The sequence below is a fragment of the Ranitomeya imitator genome, chromosome 5, assembly GCF_032444005.1.
Source record: "Ranitomeya imitator isolate aRanImi1 chromosome 5, aRanImi1.pri, whole genome shotgun sequence".
NCBI lineage: Eukaryota > Metazoa > Chordata > Amphibia > Anura > Dendrobatidae > Ranitomeya > Ranitomeya imitator.
In genome coordinates this window covers 23,185,951-23,204,754 of record NC_091286.1, presented here as the reverse complement: position 1 = coordinate 23,204,754, position 18,804 = coordinate 23,185,951, and the positions used below count along the sequence as shown (strand labels likewise).

Sequence of the window (18,804 nt, the reverse complement as noted above, 5' to 3'; positions counted from 1 at the left end):
CTCGTGTGTCAGGCAGGAGTAGTGTGCGGTCCTCGTGTGTCAGGCAGGAGTAGTGTGCGGTCCTCGTGTGTCAGGCAGGAGTAGTGTGCGGTCCTCGTGTGTCAGGCAGGAGTAGTGTGCGGTCCTCGTGTGTCAGGCAGGAGTAGTGTGCGGTCCTCGTGTGTCAGGCAGGAGTAGTGTGCGGTCCTCGTGTGTCAGGCAGGAGTAGTGTGCGGTCCTCGTGTGTCAGGCAGGAGTAGTGTGCGGTCCTCGTGTGTCAGGCTGAGGCAGGAGTAGTGTGCGGTCCTCGTGTGTCAGGCAGGAGTAGTGTGCGGTCCTCGTGTGTCAGGCTGAGGCAGGAGTAGTGTGCGGTCCTCGTGTGTCAGGCAGGAGTAGTGTGCGGTCCTCGTGTGTCAGGCTGAGGCAGGAGTAGTGTGCGGTCCTCGTGTGTCAGGCAGGAGTAGTGTGCGGTCCTCGTGTGTCAGGCAGGAGTAGTGTGCGGTCCTCGTGTGTCAGGCAGGAGTAGTGTGCGGTCCTCGTGTGTCAGGCAGGAGTAGTGTGCGGTCCTCGTGTGTCAGGCAGGAGTAGTGTGCGGTCCTCGTGTGTCAGGCAGGAGTAGTGTGCAGTCCTCGTGTGTCAGGCAGGAGTAGTGTGCGGTCCTCGTGTGTCAGGCAGGAGTAGTGTGCGGTCCTCGTGTGTCAGGCAGGAGTAGTGTGCGGTCCTCGTGTGTCAGGCAGGAGTAGTGTGCGGTCCTCGTGTGTCAGGCAGGAGTAGTGTGCGGTCCTCGTGTGTCAGGCAGGAGTAGTGTGCGGTCCTCGTGTGTCAGGCTGAGGCAGGAGTAGTGTGCGGTCCTCGTGTGTCAGGCAGGAGTAGTGTGCGGTCCTCGTGTGTCAGGCTGAGGCAGGAGTAGTGTGCGGTCCTCGTGTGTCAGGCAGGAGTAGTGTGCGGTCCTCGTGTGTCAGGCAGGAGTAGTGTGCGGTCCTCGTGTGTCAGGCAGGAGTAGTGTGCGGTCCTCGTGTGTCAGGCAGGAGTAGTGTGCGGTCCTCGTGTGTCAGGCAGGAGTAGTGTGCGGTCCTCGTGTGTCAGGCAGGAGTAGTGTGCGGTCCTCGTGTGTCAGGCAGGAGTAGTGTGCGGTCCTCGTGTGTCAGGCAGGAGTAGTGTGCGGTCCTCGTGTGTCAGGCAGGAGTAGTGTGCGGTCCTCGTGTGTCAGGCAGGAGTAGTGTGCGGTCCTCGTGTGTCAGGCAGGAGTAGTGTGCGGTCCTCGTGTGTCAGGCAGGAGTAGTGTGCGGTCCTCGTGTGTCAGGCAGGAGTAGTGTGCGGTCCTCGTGTGTCAGGCAGGAGTAGTGTGCGGTCCTCGTGTGTCAGGCAGGAGTAGTGTGCGGTCCTCGTGTGTCAGGCAGGAGTAGTGTGCGGTCCTCGTGTGTCAGGCAGGAGTAGTGTGCGGTCCTCGTGTGTCAGGCTGAGGCAGGAGTAGTGTGCGGTGGTCCTCGTGTGTCAGGCAGGAGTAGTGTGCAGCAGGAGCATGTCTTTGTGTTTGTACACACTCTCTCCGGCTGGGCCTTCCCTCCATTGTGCCTGATTGGCCGCCGCTCGGTGAGGCAGCTTCTCAGCAGGGCTTGTGGGACACACCAATGTCAGCCATTTTTCAATTGTGTTTGCAGCCAGCAGCCTGTGCTCTCTCAGCTCGCGGGGAAGGTAAGTTTTTAGTTGCAATTCCCTGACCCCAAACCGGACACAAAGCTCCCGAAACCGACCCCCGAGCACTGCCCCCCCTGCCCGGGCTCCCCCCAGCCCCCTCCCGACCCCCCATACAAACTTTTTGGGGCTGCAAAGCCGGAGAGTGCCGCTGCCCCCTGCCTCAGACAAGGAGCTGCCTGCCCTGCTTTCCCTCCTCACTACCGGGGGCTCCTTTATTCGACAAAATCCCCCAATCCTGCAGCTGCTGCCCCCCCAGACCAGCACCAAGCTCCCCCTGACACCCCTCTCTAACAGGTTGGGCTTCCCCTGGGCTCTTTACTGTGGAGGAAAGTGCCTAAAAACCGATGCAAAATGCCCCCCAATGTCCCCGTGCTCCCCAGTTGCTGAGCTTCACCATCTTGTCTTCCTCAGTGTGGTCACCATGTTTATTTCCCTGTAGCGGCTGCCACACCGAGCACAGGGCACCCGGGCTCCGGGACTGGGGGGCACTCGCTATTTTTGGGCTCCCCTTTCTCCCCACACCCCCCTGCCCCTCTCTGCCCCCCCTCGGGGGGTTATTTCCCCGCGCGCCGCTTGCTACATTGTATCCGCTGGAGATTGTTACATTCTATCAGTTTGGAACGTTCAGGAGGCGCCGCAGCTTCCAGCCCCCGCTCACTGCTTCCCCCACGTTCCACCCCTGCACCCCCCAAAGTGCAGTGCCCAGACCCCCAGATGCTGACTGCTGGGTGTTTATTGGGGGGTCTCCTAGTACCTGGATGATTTTGCAGCAGCTGGGACCTGACTGATGGGGGAGGGGTGGCTGCAAAGTGGCATTGCCCTGTATTTTGCCCTTCCAGAAGGGGTGGCTGGGATCTGCACCCGCAGTATTTTGGGGGCTTTGTTCTCATTAGGGGGGGGGGGGCTTTTTATTTTTTGTAGGGGGGCTACGCTTTAGTTAATTAATTGCTTTGACTGTACATCTGGCAGTCCTTTTATCTGGGGGGCAATCAGTATTGGGGGTCTTTATACTGCACCCAGGATCTCTTTATTGGGGGAGGGGGTTTATTTTGGGGTCAGTGCAGTTGCTGCCCCCCATTTTTTCTGATTGTTTTTGTCAATGATGATGGGAGGAGGAGATCAGGACCGTGCAGCGCCACAGTTTAAAAACCGGTCATGTTAGGTGAATGGGATGTGGCGCAAAGCTGCAGACGAGTGTTTATTCCTGCCACTAAATAATCTGCTCTTCTGTTTCTGCCCCTTCCTCCTCCTCCTTCCTCTGGGGGGTGGATGAACAGGTTTAGGACTCCTCTGTTGTCTACACCATGGCTCGTACCAAGCAGACAGCCCGTAAATCCACCGGTGGAAAAGCCCCCAGGAAGCAGCTGGCGACTAAAGCAGCAAGGAAGAGCGCGCCCTCTACTGGAGGGGTGAAGAAACCACATCGTTACAGGTAAAAAAAAACAAAACAAGGCTGATCGCTGCGCATGCGTGCACCAACTCAATCAATGCAAACCGAAAATCCGCACAGATCGCTCCTATTTTAATAAAACAAAAACGAACACGTTTTGTTGCATTGATTGCATTAATGACCGGTTGCATTAGAAATGATTTTACATTTTGATCTATTTATATTTTTAAGTTTGTGCAAATGTTTATGCGTATTTTATTTTGCATGCATGCTTCTGGTGGCGAGCTCTGCTCGGTGCGTTGATTTAGGGGGGACATTAAAGGGTTAAAAAGAAAAGAGGGGGCCCTTCTCTTCCTGGATTGCAGAAGCACCGTGGGAAGATGCAAATGTGCATCATTCATTTAGCTTATTGCTGATCTATATATTTTTTTTTTAATTATCATTTTTGGGTGTTTTGGGGCATTTTTTTTTTTTAATATATATAATTTGTGCATAGATTAAGCAGAGTGCATTGGTGTCAGTTGGGTGTGTTAGTCTCTAATCGCCTGTGATGTGGAGCGTCCTTTGGATGTCTTGCACGGATAGGTTGGGGGCGGGGAGGTCGTTGCTCTCACTCGTTTCCCCGGTCCGTTGATGTTGGCACGGTGCCCGTCTTCTCCGGCACACATTGATTGTACTTCCACAGAGCGGCCGCTAGAGGGCAGGGGCGTTCCGGCTGCTTAGACTTGATCCTGCTTTAGACTTGCTTAGACTTGATCCTGCTTTAACTTGTTAGATGCTGGAGGAAGTTACCGGTAAAGTGACACGACCATAATTATACTGCTTATGTCTGAATTATATTTCTGTCCAATCCAAGCTTTGTAGTTGGAATACCTTTGCATATATTTAGTTTTATTTTCATCACATTATAACCTACAGACTTTTTTTTTTACATGTATTGCATTATTTGGCTGTATTATACTGCAGAGCTGCACTCACTATTCTGCTGGTGCAGTCACTGTGTACATACATTACATTACTGATCCTGAGCTACATCCTGTATTATACTCCAGAGCTGCACTCACTATTCTGCTGGTGCAGTCACTGTGTACATACATTACATTACTGATCCTGAGTTACATCCTGTATTATACCCCAGAGCTGCACTCTTTCAAGAAAGTTTAGTTGGAACATGTACAAGTCACTGTTTTCTTATTTTCTGCCCAGATCGTGTGCACGATGTAACTCAAGATCAGTAATGTATGTACACAGTGACTGCACCAGCAGAATAGTGAGTGCAGCTCTGGGGTAAAATACAGGATGTAACTCAGGATCAGTAATGTAATGTATGTACATAGTGACTGCACCAGCAGAATGAGTGCAGCTCTGGGGTATAATACAGGAGGTAACTCAGGATCAGTAATGTAATGTATGTACACAGTGACTGTACCAGCAGAATAGTGAGTGCAGCTCTGGAGTATAATACAGGAGGTAACTCAGGATCAGTAATGTAATGTATGTACATAGTGACTGTTCCAGCAGAATAGTGAGTGCAGCTCTGGAGTATAATACAGGAGGTAACTCAGGATCAGTAATGTACATAGTGAGTGCATCTAGTTGTTTCCTGTCCGGTTATAGCTCTGACATTACTATATTGATCCTTAGTGTTCTGTACATTTAGCTGATGTACTTTGACGTTTATGGTGGTCATATTGGCAGTAGCGCAGGGTCTATGGTCCTATTATCGCTGCAGTCAGTGACACCCATCCTCCATGAGGCAGGAAACCTTCACTCCCATTTTCTTCATCTAGGGAAGCCATGTTTATATCGCTGGGTCTGTCCAGCAGAGCTCAGTCTGTGTAATCTGCCTGCAGAGCAGCGAATCTATGAAGGGACTCGGCTGCTGATGGGCTGAGTGCTGGGAGCTTCAACTCTTCCATGTTAATGCTTTATTGGAAAGAAGATCTCTGCTTGCTGTCACTGAATTGGTGCATTCCTATCCATTCAGAGACTGAGCAGACAGTTCTGGTCACACAAGTGAAGGTTTGCTTCACCTATTGGTGCCGTCAATGGCGTTCATTCTATCAGTGCATTGGTGCAATGCCATTTCTGCCCACATAAAAAAATTACTTGTTTAACCTATGTTGTCAGATCACTGAGGGATCAGATTACAGCTGAGTTGGTGCCTCCTACAGACTAACGGTGCTGAGGCTTTCTAGTAAGTGTTTCTCACCCCAGTGTTGGAATCACAGCTACACTGCTCAGTACTGCTGTATAATGTCCTCCATGCTGCTGCTTCAGAATATGTGCATCATAGAACAAGAATCCCTCATGTCTGTGTGCCCTGTGTATGGCAGGCATCTTCACTCCACTAACTCAGAGACAACTGAAAATCAGAGTCCGCAGATGGGAAAAGTGATGAAATGCAGGCTACAAGTCATGTACTGTCCAGAATTGGTGTTCTTCCTCATGTTCACACAGAGGACAGCAGAATAGGTTGATATTGGCCCCAGGACCTCTAAATCATTCACATAACTGTCTCGTTCAGTTTTCCGGGATAATGCCGTTGTAACACAGGCCCTAAAATTCCCCTGAAACGCTTGTACCCTATTTATTCTGCACAAATTTGCCTCCTTAAAGGGGTTGTGAAGAATAAAAAATAAAAGTAAAGGTACCACTCCCCTCCACAGGTTGGGTTTGGTATTGCAGCTCAGTCCCATTCAATTCTATTAAGCTGATCTGCAATACCAGGCCCAACCACCGGACAAGGGAGGCGCTGTTTGTAGAATAAAGTGGCCATGTTTTTTTTGTTTGTTTGTTTGTTTTTCTGTTCTTTTTTGTGTTAGCAATTTTTCAATGTTCTAAGTTCTCTGACAGAAGCCAGGCTCTTTAATAAGAAGTGAAGTGTATTAGGAGTTGTTTGACTCTGCAGTTTGCGCACCACATGCTGTGATTTCACACTCATTTTCCCTTGTTGTCTTTAAGGCCGGGTACTGTCGCTCTTCGTGAGATCAGACGTTACCAGAAGTCCACGGAGTTGCTGATTCGCAAACTCCCGTTCCAGCGTCTGGTCCGTGAAATCGCTCAGGACTTTAAAACAGACTTGCGCTTCCAGAGCGCTGCTATCGGTGCTTTGCAGGTAAGTTTGTAAACTTCCACATTCCCCCCCCCCCCTGCACTTTTTTTTTTTATTTATTTTTTTTTATACAGGTTCTGGTTAAAGGGAACCCGTCACCCCCCCCCCCCCCTCCCAAGGCATTTGTAACTAAAAGAGCCACCTTGTGCTGCACTAATGCTGCATTCTGTCAAGGTGGCTCTTTTAGTTCTAGTCCCTGCCAACGCTGCAATAATCGCCTCTGTGATATGCCCCTCATACCTCGAATTTGGCAGGGGGGCAGGTCTTTCCCCCCGACACAGTCGGGCCACAGCCGTCACTCAGGGCCTCCGGGCGCCGCCTCCTCTTCCTTCTTTAGCGTTTCCGACGCCTGCATTGTAAGTTCTTTCGAACTTACAGCGCAGGCGCCGGGAACGCTAATGAATGAAGAGGAGGCGGTGCCCGGCAAGCAGAGGCCATGAGTGACGGTTGTGGTGCGTGTGTGTCGGGGGGGGAAGACCTGCCCCCCTGCCAAATTCGAGGTGTGAGGGGCACATCATAGAAGCGATTATTGCAGCGTTGGCAGGGACCAGAACTAAGAGCCACCTTGACAGAATGCAGCATTAGTGCAGCACAAGGTGGCTCTTTTAGTGACAAATGCCTGGGGGGCGGGGTGACAGGTTCCCTTTACGTTCAATCCTCCACTGTTTCAGCACTTGAGTCTATCTATATTCTGCAAAAATCAAGCAACTTTTTGTTTTGCCTGTTTTGAATTAGAACATGCATTATGCTTCAGAGCTGTTGTCACAGTTCTGCTGGTTCATTGGATCAATCAAGAAGCCGGAGAAACATCCCTGATGGCTTGACCAAGATCAGATAATTTTTGTAGTGCTTGTTGTAGAGGTGTCACATTCACTAATGAATATCACACAGTGACTGCACCAGCAGAACAGTGAGCGCAGCTCTGGAGTATATTACTAAGTTATTGTCATATGATAGATGTAAAAGGCATGGAATACTAGTTTCTCTTGTAATGGCCTCTGGCCTCATCCTTCCCTGTTTGCAGGGGTCCTGGAAGTCAGAGCCATCCTTATCGGCTGTGATAGGACTATTCCCTTCTAATATTTTCTCACTCGGGCAACTATGTGCTACTGTTGTTTTAACAAGATTATTGCATGCTGATTGGCTCCTGGATCCATAGCTTATTTTGCAGCAGTAATGTAATAACCCAACCTGCTGCTTGCATCGTATAAGTTACACTTGTAAATTGTCTGCAGTGTGCGGCTTTTTCATTTCAGCCCTTCTATATTTTGGATTTTATTAAAATAGCCCGGGGCGTTTTTCTGTGAAGCGAGAACCTTCTCTGCACATTGTGCAGGACTCCGCTCAGCGGATTGATATTCACGACAACCTCCTTCCCGCAGCCACAGGGAGGCAGAGCCTCAGACCCGAACATAGAAACTTAGTAGTAGCAAATGGCTGCAGTGTTAATTTTTCTTGGGCAAAACAAATGTTGCAGATGTTGGTCAAACACATGTCATAGGCACTGCAGACTATACCATGATTGCCCCTATTTAAAATATTTTTTTTGTACAATAATTAGTTGGTTTCAACTGGGCCGGCCCCTCTGTCCTTCGATCTGCTGGTTGCACCTGGCCCGGCCCCTCTGTACTCCGACGATCTGCTGGTTGCACCTGGCCCGGCCCCTCTATCCTCTGATCTGCTGGTTGTCACTGGTCCGGCCCCTGTGTCCTCCGACGATCTGCAGGTTGTCACTGGGCCGGCCCCTGTGTCCTCCCACGATCTGCCGGTTGTCACTGGGCCGGCCCCTGTGTCCTCCGATCTGCTGGTTGTCACTGGGCCGGCCCCTGTGTCCTCCGATCTGCTGGTTGCACCTGGCCCGGCCCCTCTGTACTCCGACGATCTGCTGGTTGCACCTGGCCCGGCCCCTCTATCCTCTGATCTTCTGGTTGCCACTGGCTCGGCCTTCCTGTCCTCCGACGATCTGCAGGTTGTCACTGGGCCGGCCCCTGTGTCCTCCCACGATCTGCCGGTTGTCACTGGGCCGGCCCCTGTGTCCTCCGACGATCTTCTGGTTGCCACTGGCTCGGCCCTCCTGTCCTCCGACGATCTGCTGGTTGCCACTGGCTCGGCCCTCCTGTCTTCCGATGATCTGCTGGTTGTCACTGGGCCGGCCCCTGTGTCCTCCGACGATCTGGTTGTCACTGGGTTGGCTCCTGTGTCTTCACACGATCTGCTGGTTGTCACTAGGCCGGCCCCTGTGTCCTCCCACGATCTGCTGGTTGTCACTAGGCCGGCCCCTGTGTCCTCCCACGATCTGCTGGTTGTCACTAGGCCGGCCCCTGTGTCCTCCCACGATCTGCTGGTTGTCACTAGGCCGGCCCCTGTGTCCTCCCACGATCTGCTGGTTGTCACTAGGCCGGCCCCTGTGTCCTCCCACGATCTGCTGGTTGTCACTAGGCCGGCCCCTGTGTCCTCCCACGATCTGCTGGTTGTCACTAGGCCGGCCCCTGTGTCCTCCCACGATCTGCTGGTTGTCACTAGGCCGGCCCCTGTGTCCTCCCACGATCTGCTGGTTGTCACTAGGCCGGCCCCTGTGTCCTCCCACGATCTGCTGGTTGTCACTAGGCCGGCCCCTGTGTCCTCCCACGATCTGCTGGTTGTCACTAGGCCGGCCCCTGTGTCCTCCCACGATATGCTGGTTGTCACTAGGCCGGCCCCTGTGTCCTCCCACGATATGCTGGTTGTCACTAGGCCGGCCCCTGTGTCCTCCCACGATCTGCTGGTTGTCACTAGGCCGGCCCCTGTGTCCTCCCACGATCTGCTGGTTGTCACTAGGCCGGCCCCTGTGTCTTCCCACGATCTGCTGGTTGTCACTAGGCCGGCCCCTGTGTCTTCCCACGATCTGCTGGTTGTCACTAGGCCGGCCCCTGTGTCTTCCCACGATCTGCTGGTTGTCACTAGGCCGGCCCCTGTGTCTTCCCACGATCTGCTGGTTGTCACTAGGCCGGCCCCTGTGTCTTCCCACGATCTGCTGGTTGTCACTGGGTTGGCCCCTGTGTCCTCCGACGATCTGCTGGTTGTCACTGGCTCGGCCCTCCTGTCCTCTTGGGGAAGAGAAGTGGCCACTGCAGGAGAAATGTGTTAGTACAGTGTGGGCATTGGCTGTTTTTGCCAGAGCCACTGGCTTGTGTGGCTTATAGAGGGGGATATCAGGTAGAGGACGTCCATAACATCCATATGCACTAATAGGATGTGAATTGTAGTTCTTTTTATATCTCTGGAACGCGTCTTTACACATAAGACCATTCTCATTCAATTTTCCATCTCTTTAATTATCCGTGGAGCCTCATCCATTGACTATGTAAGCAATTCAGCAGAATAATTAGTTGTTAAATTCTCCCCGTGCCAAACAGATGAGCATAATAATGAAAATAATTACTCAAGTTCTTCCGAGCAGATAACTTCACGCGACGGTGAAGTGGATTGTTTACTTGCCAATTTTAAAATCTATATTTTTTCAGGGTCAGGCTAATACTTTAGCTTCAAAATAACACCATTGTATAAAATCTCCATCCTCGCGAGCTGTCGGTGGCACTGCCACGCATATCCTCTAGGGGGCAGAGTTGTTTTTTTTGTTGTTTAAAATCCACTTCTGGTTCAAAAAATTTGTGCCGCTTTAAAGAAAAGGCAAAAAAAACTCCCTTTTTCAAGCAAATGTATAATCAGAAAAGGACACATTGCTTAAATAAAGGTTTTGTGCTGCTTGTGTTAACTTTTGGTGTGTGTTTTTTTTTTTTTTATCATATTTTCAGTCCTTCTGTTCCCGATTTAATCCAGTTTATGTAGTGTTTTTTTTTTTTTCTCAATTCACCATTCCTTTTGAGGTATGGCTCTTTTTTTATTTATTGGAAATGGTTGTGGTTTTTAGAAAGAGGGTGTGACTCACAGGATCCTCAGGGGCGTGCATTTATGCCGTTTTGCATAATTAAAGAGAACACGTCACCATGAAGTTGCCATCCAATCTGCAGGCATCATGTCCTAGAGCAGTGTAGTGTCCCCAAACTCCGATCCTCTAGAGCCACCAACTGGTCATGTTTTCAGAATTTCCTTAGTATTTCCCAGGTGATAGTTAAAGGGAACCTGTCACCCCGAAAATCGCGGGTGAGGGAAGCCCACCGGCATCAGGGGCTTATCTACAGCATTCTGTAATGCTGTAGATAAGCCCCTGATGTTACCTGAAAGAGGAGAAAAAGACGTTATATTATACTCACCCAGGGGCGGTCCCGCTGCTGTTCCGGTCGGATGGGTGTCTCTGGTCCGCTGCGGCGCCTCCCATCTTCATTACAAGACGTCCTCTTCTGATTTTCAGCTCCGGCGCAGGCGTATTTGTCTGCCCTGTTGAGGGCAGAGCAAAGTACTGCAGTGCGCAGGAGTCGGACCTCTCTGACCTTTCCGGCGCCTGCGCACTGCAGTACTTTGTTGTGCCCTCAACAGGGAGATAAAGTACACCTGCGCCGGAGCCGCAGCGTGAAGACAAGAAGAGGACGTCTTGTAATGAAGATGGGAGGCGCCGCAGCGGACGAGAGACGCCCATCCGACCGGACCAGCAGCGGGACCGCCCCTGGGTGAGTATAATATAACGTCTTTCTCCTCTTTCAGGTAACATCGGGGGCTTATCTACAGCATTACAGAATGCTGTAGATAAGCCCCTGATGCCGGTGGGCTTACCTCACCTGTGATTTTTGGGGTGACAGGTTCCCTTTAAATCACCTGGATTGGCGAGAATTCCATCACCTGGGAAATACTAAGGAAATGTTGAAAACCTCACTTGTTGGTGGCTTTAGAGGACCGTATATGAGGAACACGATCCTAGAGCATGGGGAGCAGTCCGGCTTGATGTGTAGTTTTGTGAGATAAAACTCAGTATAACCTGAATTTTAATCAGGGGTGTAACAGTCATGGTTGCAGAAAGTGCGATAGTGAATGGACTCTTGCAGGAGGTGGGCTGCCGACATCAGCAACTGTTTCAGCTGGGTGTTTGGGGGGGATATTAAGGAAACCAGGATGGGGGTGGGGGGAGTGGATTACTCGGGAGCGCAGCTGGAACAAAGTATGATCAGAAACTGGTGCTGAGCTTCCGACCACATCACCGCCGTAACAAATACCTGCAAATAATCGTTTTATGTTCCTGTCTATTATTGCTTTATTATAGAGCATTGTTCTGTGTATTAGCCTGACTGATGTTTGTCCCCTTTTGTCTTTAGGAGGCTAGCGAGGCTTACCTGGTCGGCCTGTTTGAAGACACCAACTTGTGCGCCATCCACGCCAAACGCGTCACGATTATGCCAAAAGACATCCAGCTAGCACGCCGCATACGCGGAGAACGCGCTTAAAAAAAACAAAAACATACCCCGAAAATTCCTATCTTGTTATCTACAAATCCGAAAACAAAAACAAAAAAAACAAAAAAAATAAATCTCTTCTTCCTTGTAATTGGTAGTTTGAGCGTTAGATATATATTTTTTTTCTCCATGGGGTTACAAAGGTACCTAAATATATGGTTGTGAATGGAAATGTAGGGGACAGGTTCAAGTGTGGGCAAACTTCTTCCATTTTATTTTATCCTTTTTTTTTTTTTTTTCCTTCTCGAAAGCGGGGTGACATCCTACATTCACCGTGTATCCGTCACCCTTAACACTGCCTAGGCAGCCATTTTATGAGCTGAATTTCACAGTCAGCCTGAAATTCAACAGGAACCCGAGACCCTTCATTGACGTGAGGTGAGGACATGCCTCGCGCCTCCGTGGCGTCTCTTTGGTTCTTGTTGAAGTGGATTTGTTTCATAAACACTGGTGCTGCCCTCCGTAAAATGGCTGCTTTCCTCTGCTCGGCCCACAAAATGGCCGCCTCCACAGTGTAAGGATGTTGGGCACGTTTTCTATATACCCTACAGAAGCTCATTCATCGATGTAACATCATGTCAACTTTGTAGGAAAAATTGCAAATAAAGCATTTTTAGTTTGTTTTTATTTTTCTGGACAATGCCAGCATTTTGGAATTTATTTTTTTTTCTTCTTAATGAGTAAAACTCTTATTGATGGCGACCTAAGTGTTTGTAGCATTTTTACCATGTAGAGAAATTCCATCCATTCACTCTTATTTTTTTTTTTTTTCTAATGGAGTCGTCCTACATTCAGCTACATGTTTTTAATGTTGTCTGTCTTCTGTGCTGTCCTGTAAGTTTGCTATTAAAAGACATTAAGCTACTTCTGGTTTTTGGGAATTTTTTTATTTTATTCATATAACGAGGAATGTAGAACCTGGCAGCGATGGGTAAATGAAGCTTTCATTTAAAGGGCGCAGTGCTACGCCCAGATAAGAAGGTCCTTAAGAGATTTTATATATTTTTATATATTTTCTTTTGCTTTTATTGTAGTTTAAATAATTAATGGCGATGGGGAGACAGCTGCTCATAACTGCTATTATAGTGCACACAGGGGTGGTCCTCTGGCTTTCAATAGATCAGGGGTCCCCGGCCAGTTGCTTGCAAAACATTGTCTGCTCAGGTGAGTGTCACTCAACTGTATCTGTGTCCACGGGGGCATTTATTGTTGATGAGGGGGCTCTCAGGAATGTTTTCTTTATAAGGGGCACTCAAGATATTGCTACTTTATGGACCCTGATTTATTTGTAAGGAGTGGCACTCTGACCCTCATCACTCTGGATGGTGTCTGTGAGCCATCCATGGGGGTACACTGACCATTATCATTCTGTAAGGGGAGACACAGACCCTTATCGCCCTGTAAGGGGGGCACTCGTATCCATATAACTCTGTAATGGGGGCACTCTGACCCTCCTCACACTCTAAGGGGGTGCACTTTGTAAGGGAGAGGATGGGTGCTCGAACCCTTAGTATTTTGTAAGGGGGTGGGTGCTCGAACCCATGGCATTTTGTAAGGGGTTGGGTGCTGGAACCCTTAGTATTTTGCATTTCCTGAAAATTTCTGCTGCGTTTCAGCAACCAAATATGCACGTTTCATTGAGATTTTTAGCCTTTGCATCGCAAGACAGAAGACTGCAATTAATTCCATCACAAAAAATGTACATACTACAGATTTAAAATATCCGCATAGCTGGCACATTAATGTCCAAAAAATTTCCACAACCTGTAGGTGACTTAGATCATTAATTTAATTGGTACTGAATTACACAGCAGACCATCTCACAGACCGTGACCATCTCTGAGCGGAGTGTGGCTCTCAAGGTAAGAAAAAAATAAATAACAAAAAGTTGGAGTCCCATGCTATGGAGGCTGCAGGCCATTCAAGGTGTGTGCAGTTGCCTCTTTGTATATACTGTTTGTGTAATATAATTCGGGCATATACATGAATCGGGAGGCCCAGTATGAGCATGTCTGTAACCCCTGACCATGCAGGGTAGTCTTGCTGAAATCATGAAAGGCTGCAGATAAAGCATATTTATATAAGGGATCATTTATTAACATGTATCATGGGTGCAGGCCTCAGAGGCAGGAACTGCATCTGTATCCTGAATGCCACATACAGGGAGGAAAGGGAGATGGCGAACACCACGACATCAACTGTACATGTATGGCGGACATGCGTGCCGCATCTAGAGAGGAGTAAAAGGCTGTCAACCGACCATGACCAGACCTAGCACCGATCACAGCCGTTTAGCCCCTTAGAGGTTGGACATGCATACGAGGGATTTCATTCATCCTAGGAGGAAAAATAAATTTATATATGTTTTATAAAAAAAAGAAATGGATTTCAAAAAATGGTAAATGTTACAGCTTTGCCTGCAAAAAAAAAAGGCCTCATACCCTCTGCTGACTGGAAAAAAAAAAGTTATGGTTCTTGGGAAGCAAAGAGGAGCCAAAGGCCTGTATAAACCTGCAGCTGTGGCAATGCTTGCAGGTAGGCCCGACACAGTTGCCTTGGTAACAGCCAAGTGTGCAATGGTCTTTGCGGCCATGTTCAGTATTTGGTCACTTTCTTTACATCAGTATTTGTAGCCAAAACCAGAAGTGGAACAATCGGAGGGAAAGTATAATAGAAACACGTCACCTCTTCTGTATATATTACCCACTGCTGCTTTTGGCTACAAATACTGAGCTAAAATTCTGAATGTGGCCTAAAAGCTCAGCGTTGCTTTATGTGACGCGATGGCTCCTGGACAAAATGGTAGACACCAGCCATAAGGGAAAAGTACTGCATGATAGAAGAGGGGGTCAACCTGATCTCAGATTGGTTTTATGTATGAGGGTCCAGTCTGTAGTCAGCATTAATATATGAATTTATTTAGGGGGTCTGTACTTGTTAACTGTATTTATTCAGAGGATGTGTTTAGATTTTTTTTATAGGGGTCTTGTCTGTGGTTTGTATTAGTTTAATGGGTCTAGCAATTTAGAATGGTTTGTCTTGGGTCTTGTATAATGGGGTCCAGTCTGGAATTTGTATTTGTTTTCGGGTCTGTATTTGCCTTGGGGGTCAGTGTGTATTTTTACCACCAGCGTGTTCTCTGTGTTTTTTACGGTATGAATACAAAAATATATTACAAAGCTTCTCCTATACTTCGCTTCGGTCACCTGGTCAGGGTTCTGTAATTTTAGGGTGCCTATCTATTTGTGGGCCTATATATAAGATCTGGTGTTTGGTCTGTAACTGCTTAGGTGTCCTGCTCTAGTCTGTATTTTTATAGGCAAGGGTCTATCTACAGTACTCTGGGGTCTATGTATAAGGGACCTGGTCTGGGGCTGTATTTTCAGGAGTTCTGGTCTGAAATCGACATTGGATTAGGGGGGCTGGTCTGGCTTCTATTTTTATTAGGGATCAGATATGGTTTTACTTTCTTAGGGGATCTGGTCTGGAGATGAGATTTGTTTAGGGGGGGTCTGGTCTGTATTTTGTATTTGTTTGGGGAGTCTAGTCTGTAATCCAAATTTGTTTAGAGGGGGTGGGGTCTGGTCTGGAGTCTGTATTTGTTTAGGAGGGGGAGGTCTAGTCTGGACTGGAGTCTTTTTGTTTAGGCCGGCCTCACACTAGCGTGTTTTACGGACGTAAGAGAGGTGCTGAAAATACGGATTTCCTATGGTACAATGCTTCTCTATGCCCCAGCTCCTATCAGCCGTATTTTACTGATCCGTATTATACGGTCTATGGCCGTAGAAAATCGCAGCATGCTGCGTTTGTCACCGTATTGTGCAAAAAATAAGCCAATGAAAGTCTATGTGGGCCAGAAAAATACGGATTACACACGGACCAGCAGTGTGACTTGCGAGAAATACGCAGCGGTGTTCTATAGAAAATCCGGCAATTCAGTGCGGTGTACAGTAAAATCACACTGACTGGTTAGAATAGAATAGCTAAAATAAATGTCTAAACATAGTATAGGGGTATATATATCAGTGAGACACAAAATGTGTATATATATTAATATTTCATACAGCGCTAGATAGCTTAAAAGCCGGTAATTCAATTGCCGGCTTTTGCTATCTCCTTTCCAAACCCGACATGATATGAGACATGGTTACATACAGTAAACCATCTCATATCCCTTTTTTTATTTTACCTTTTTTTTACAGAACGAGGGTCTTCAGGTGGATTACCAATCTAATAAAATATTACAAAAACCTGTGTATTTCATTAAAATTTTGTAATGTGTGCGTGTGTGTATATGTGTGTGTGTGTGTGTTAACCATTTAATATTATTGGATTAATAATGGATAGGTGTCATAATTGACGCCTCTCAATTATTAATCTGGCTTAATGTCACCTTACAATAGCAAGGTGACATTAACCCTTCATTACCCCATATCCCACCGCTACACGGGAATGGGAAGAGAGTGGCCAAGTGCCAGAATAGACGCATCTTCCAGATGTGCCTTTTCTGGGGTGGCTGGGGGCAGATGTTTTTAGCCAGGGGTGGGGGGGCAATAACCATGGACCCTCTCCTGGCTATTAATATCTGCCCTCAGTCACTGGCTTTGCCATTCTGGTGGAGAAAATTGCGCGGGAGCCCACACCAATTTTTTCCACGATTTAACCCTTTAAATTAATAGCTAGAGCGCCCAAATTTTGCACATACACACTACTAACATTAGTACTGTGGAAAATGCAAAAAAAAAAAGGATATGAGATGGTTTACTGTATGTAAACCATGTCTCACATGATGTCGGGTTTGAGAAGGATAGCCAAAGCCGGCAATTGAATTACTGGCTTTTAAACTACCTACCGCTGTATGAAATATTAATATATATACATATGTGTCTCACTGACATATACATATATATATATATATATATATATATATATACACACACCCCTATACTATGTGTAGACATTTATTTTAGCTATTCTATTCTAACCTGTCAGTGTGATTTTACTGTACACAGCAATTGAATTACCGGCTTTTAAGCTATCTAGTGCTGTATGATATATTAATATATATGTGTCTCACTGACATATATATATATATATATATATAACAGTATATATGTTTTTACGATTTTTTGAGAACATGGATCCATTGTATGTCCATATGTCGGTTATGCAAGCCTGCGAGAAAATCTCGCAGTACGGATCATGCCATACGGATTACATACGGAGGATGCCATGCGCAAAATACGCTGACACACCCTGCCTACGGATGAGTTACGGACCACTATTTTGGGGACTTTTCTGCGTATTACGGCCGTAAATTACGGACCGTATTTTTATACGCGGAGTGTGAGGCCGGCCTTAGGAGGGGGGAGGTCTGGTCTGGAGTCTGTATTTGTTTAGGAGGGGGAGGTCTGGTCTGGAGTCTTTGTTTAGGAGGGGGAGGACTGGTCTGGAGTCTGTATTTGTTTAGGAGGTGGAGGTCTGGTCTGGTCTGGAGTCTATTTGTTTAGGAGGGGGAGGTCTGGCCTGGAGTCTGTATTTGTTTAGGAGGGGGAGGTCTGGTCTGGGGTCTGTATTTGTTTAGGAGGGGGAGGTCTGGTCTGGAGTCTATTTGTTTAGGAGGTGGAGGTCTGGTCTGGAGTCTATATTTGTTTAGGAGGTGGAGGTCTGGAGTCTATTTGTTTAGGAGGGGGAGGTCTGGTCTGGAGTCTGTATTTGTTTATGAGGGGGAGGTCTGGTCTGGAGTCTGTATTAGTTTAGGAGGGGGAGGTCTGGTCTGGAGTCTGTATTTGTTTAGGAGGGGGAGGTCTGGTCTGGAGTCTGTATTTGTTTAGGAGGGGGAGGTCTGGTCTGGAGTCTGTATTTGTTTAGGAGGGGGGGTCTGGTCTGGAGTCTGTATTTGTTTAGGAGGGGGAGGTCTGGTCTTGAGTCTGCATTTGCTTAAGTGACCTTGCCTGGATTCTGTAATTTTTATTTAGGGGAGAGGGGATTTATCTAGTCTGGGGTCTGTATTTAAGGAATCTGGTCTGGGGCTGTATTTTCAGGGGTTCTGGTTTGGGATCAGTATTAGGTTGGGGGGCTGGTCTGACGTCTATTTTATTAGGAAGTCCGATATGATGTTTGTATTTGCTTACAGGATCTTGTCTGGAGTTTTTTATTTAGTGGAATTAATCTGGGGTCTGTATTTTAAAGGGGTCTTGTTTGAAGGCTATATTTGCTTAGTGTGGCGTATTTGCTTCTGGTCTGTTTTTGTTTTAGGGCAGGAGTGGGGAATCTTTTTTCTGCTTAGGGCCATTTGGATATTTTATCCTTGGGAGGAATGGCGAACAAACTCCTCCCACAAAGTACATCCTCCTGGCTCTGGTGTCAGGAGGTAATCTTTCATTGCATGCCCTTCAGTGTTCAGTAGTGAACACTGCATGTGTGTGATCACAGAGCAAGACGAACTTAATGAGCTGGTTATAATCAAAATACAGCTCCCTGCCAAAGAGTGCGGTCCCTGAGAATCTGCTCGGGGGCCTGATAAAAGGTCAGTGAGGGCCGCAAATGGCCCTGGGGCCTGAGGTTCCCCACCCCTGTTTTAGGGGGTCTGGCTTGTGGTTTGTATTCATTTTGTGATGCCATACGCACGACTTGCACTAGGAATAAAACATCTTGGGCCGAGGTGTGTCCTGTTTAAATTGCGCTTCACATAACACATTGCTGCGGAGAGTCACCCAGAGGCCACACGTATTGCACTGTCCTCTGTGCACACAATGCAGCAGGAAATTGGACGGTGTTTTTTTTTTTACATTAGAGCCAGAAAAAAATCACGCTGATTTACCGCACTACGTGTTTTTCTTTGTATTATGTATGAAAATAACCTATGTGGCCAAAATCCAGCCTTCTGGACGTATAACACTGCTTCTCAATGGCCCCGCAGTGGGGCCGCGTACACGTTCAAATGAAAGAATGTTTTTTTGTTTGTTTTCTAACCCTAGACGAACACTTTATTTACAACACCAATGAATGAAGGCAAGAAGAGAAATAACTCAGGCTTTTCATAAGTAGTTTATTGCTTCACACCCTCATCTGCAGCTATAGCCATAACGTGACTTTCAACAAACTTTATTGACAGCTCTGAGCTCTCACAAGCCGTAAACCTCTTGCTCATGGGCGGAGTCAGTGACGTCATTGGCAGGCGCCGTGCGCGGCTGCTTGTGGGAGCGGTGATGACGTAAGGAGCTAATCAGAGATCT

The 18,804-nt window shown here is 47.8% G+C and overlaps 1 protein-coding gene across 1 annotated transcript; it reads left to right on the top strand.

The window, feature by feature from the left end:
- The first annotated feature begins 1,321 nt into the window (after window positions 1–1,321).
- H3-3A (H3.3 histone A) lies at window positions 1,322–12,430 on the top strand. The gene is made up of 4 exons (XM_069768405.1): window positions 1,322–1,674; window positions 2,955–3,109; window positions 6,032–6,185; window positions 11,429–12,430. Exons 2-4 carry the CDS (start codon window positions 2,982–2,984, stop codon window positions 11,555–11,557), a joined length of 411 nt encoding a protein of 136 aa, XP_069624506.1. The 5' UTR covers window positions 1,322–1,674; window positions 2,955–2,981; the 3' UTR covers window positions 11,558–12,430.
- Window positions 12,431–18,804: the final 6,374 nt, after the last annotated feature.

What these genes read in the sequence shown, in the direction of transcription:
- H3-3A (XM_069768405.1), top strand. Translation starts at nt 2,982, where the DNA reads ATGGCTCGTACCAAGCAGACAGCCCGTAAATCCACCGGTGGAAAAGCC. An exon ending in AAGAAACCACATCGTTACAG is followed by an intron (nt 3,110 to 6,031) that starts GTAAAAAAAAAC and finishes GTTGTCTTTAAG; the next exon opens with GCCGGGTACTGTCGCTCTTC. An exon ending in CTGCTATCGGTGCTTTGCAG is followed by an intron (nt 6,186 to 11,428) that starts GTAAGTTTGTAA and finishes TTTTGTCTTTAG; the next exon opens with GAGGCTAGCGAGGCTTACCT.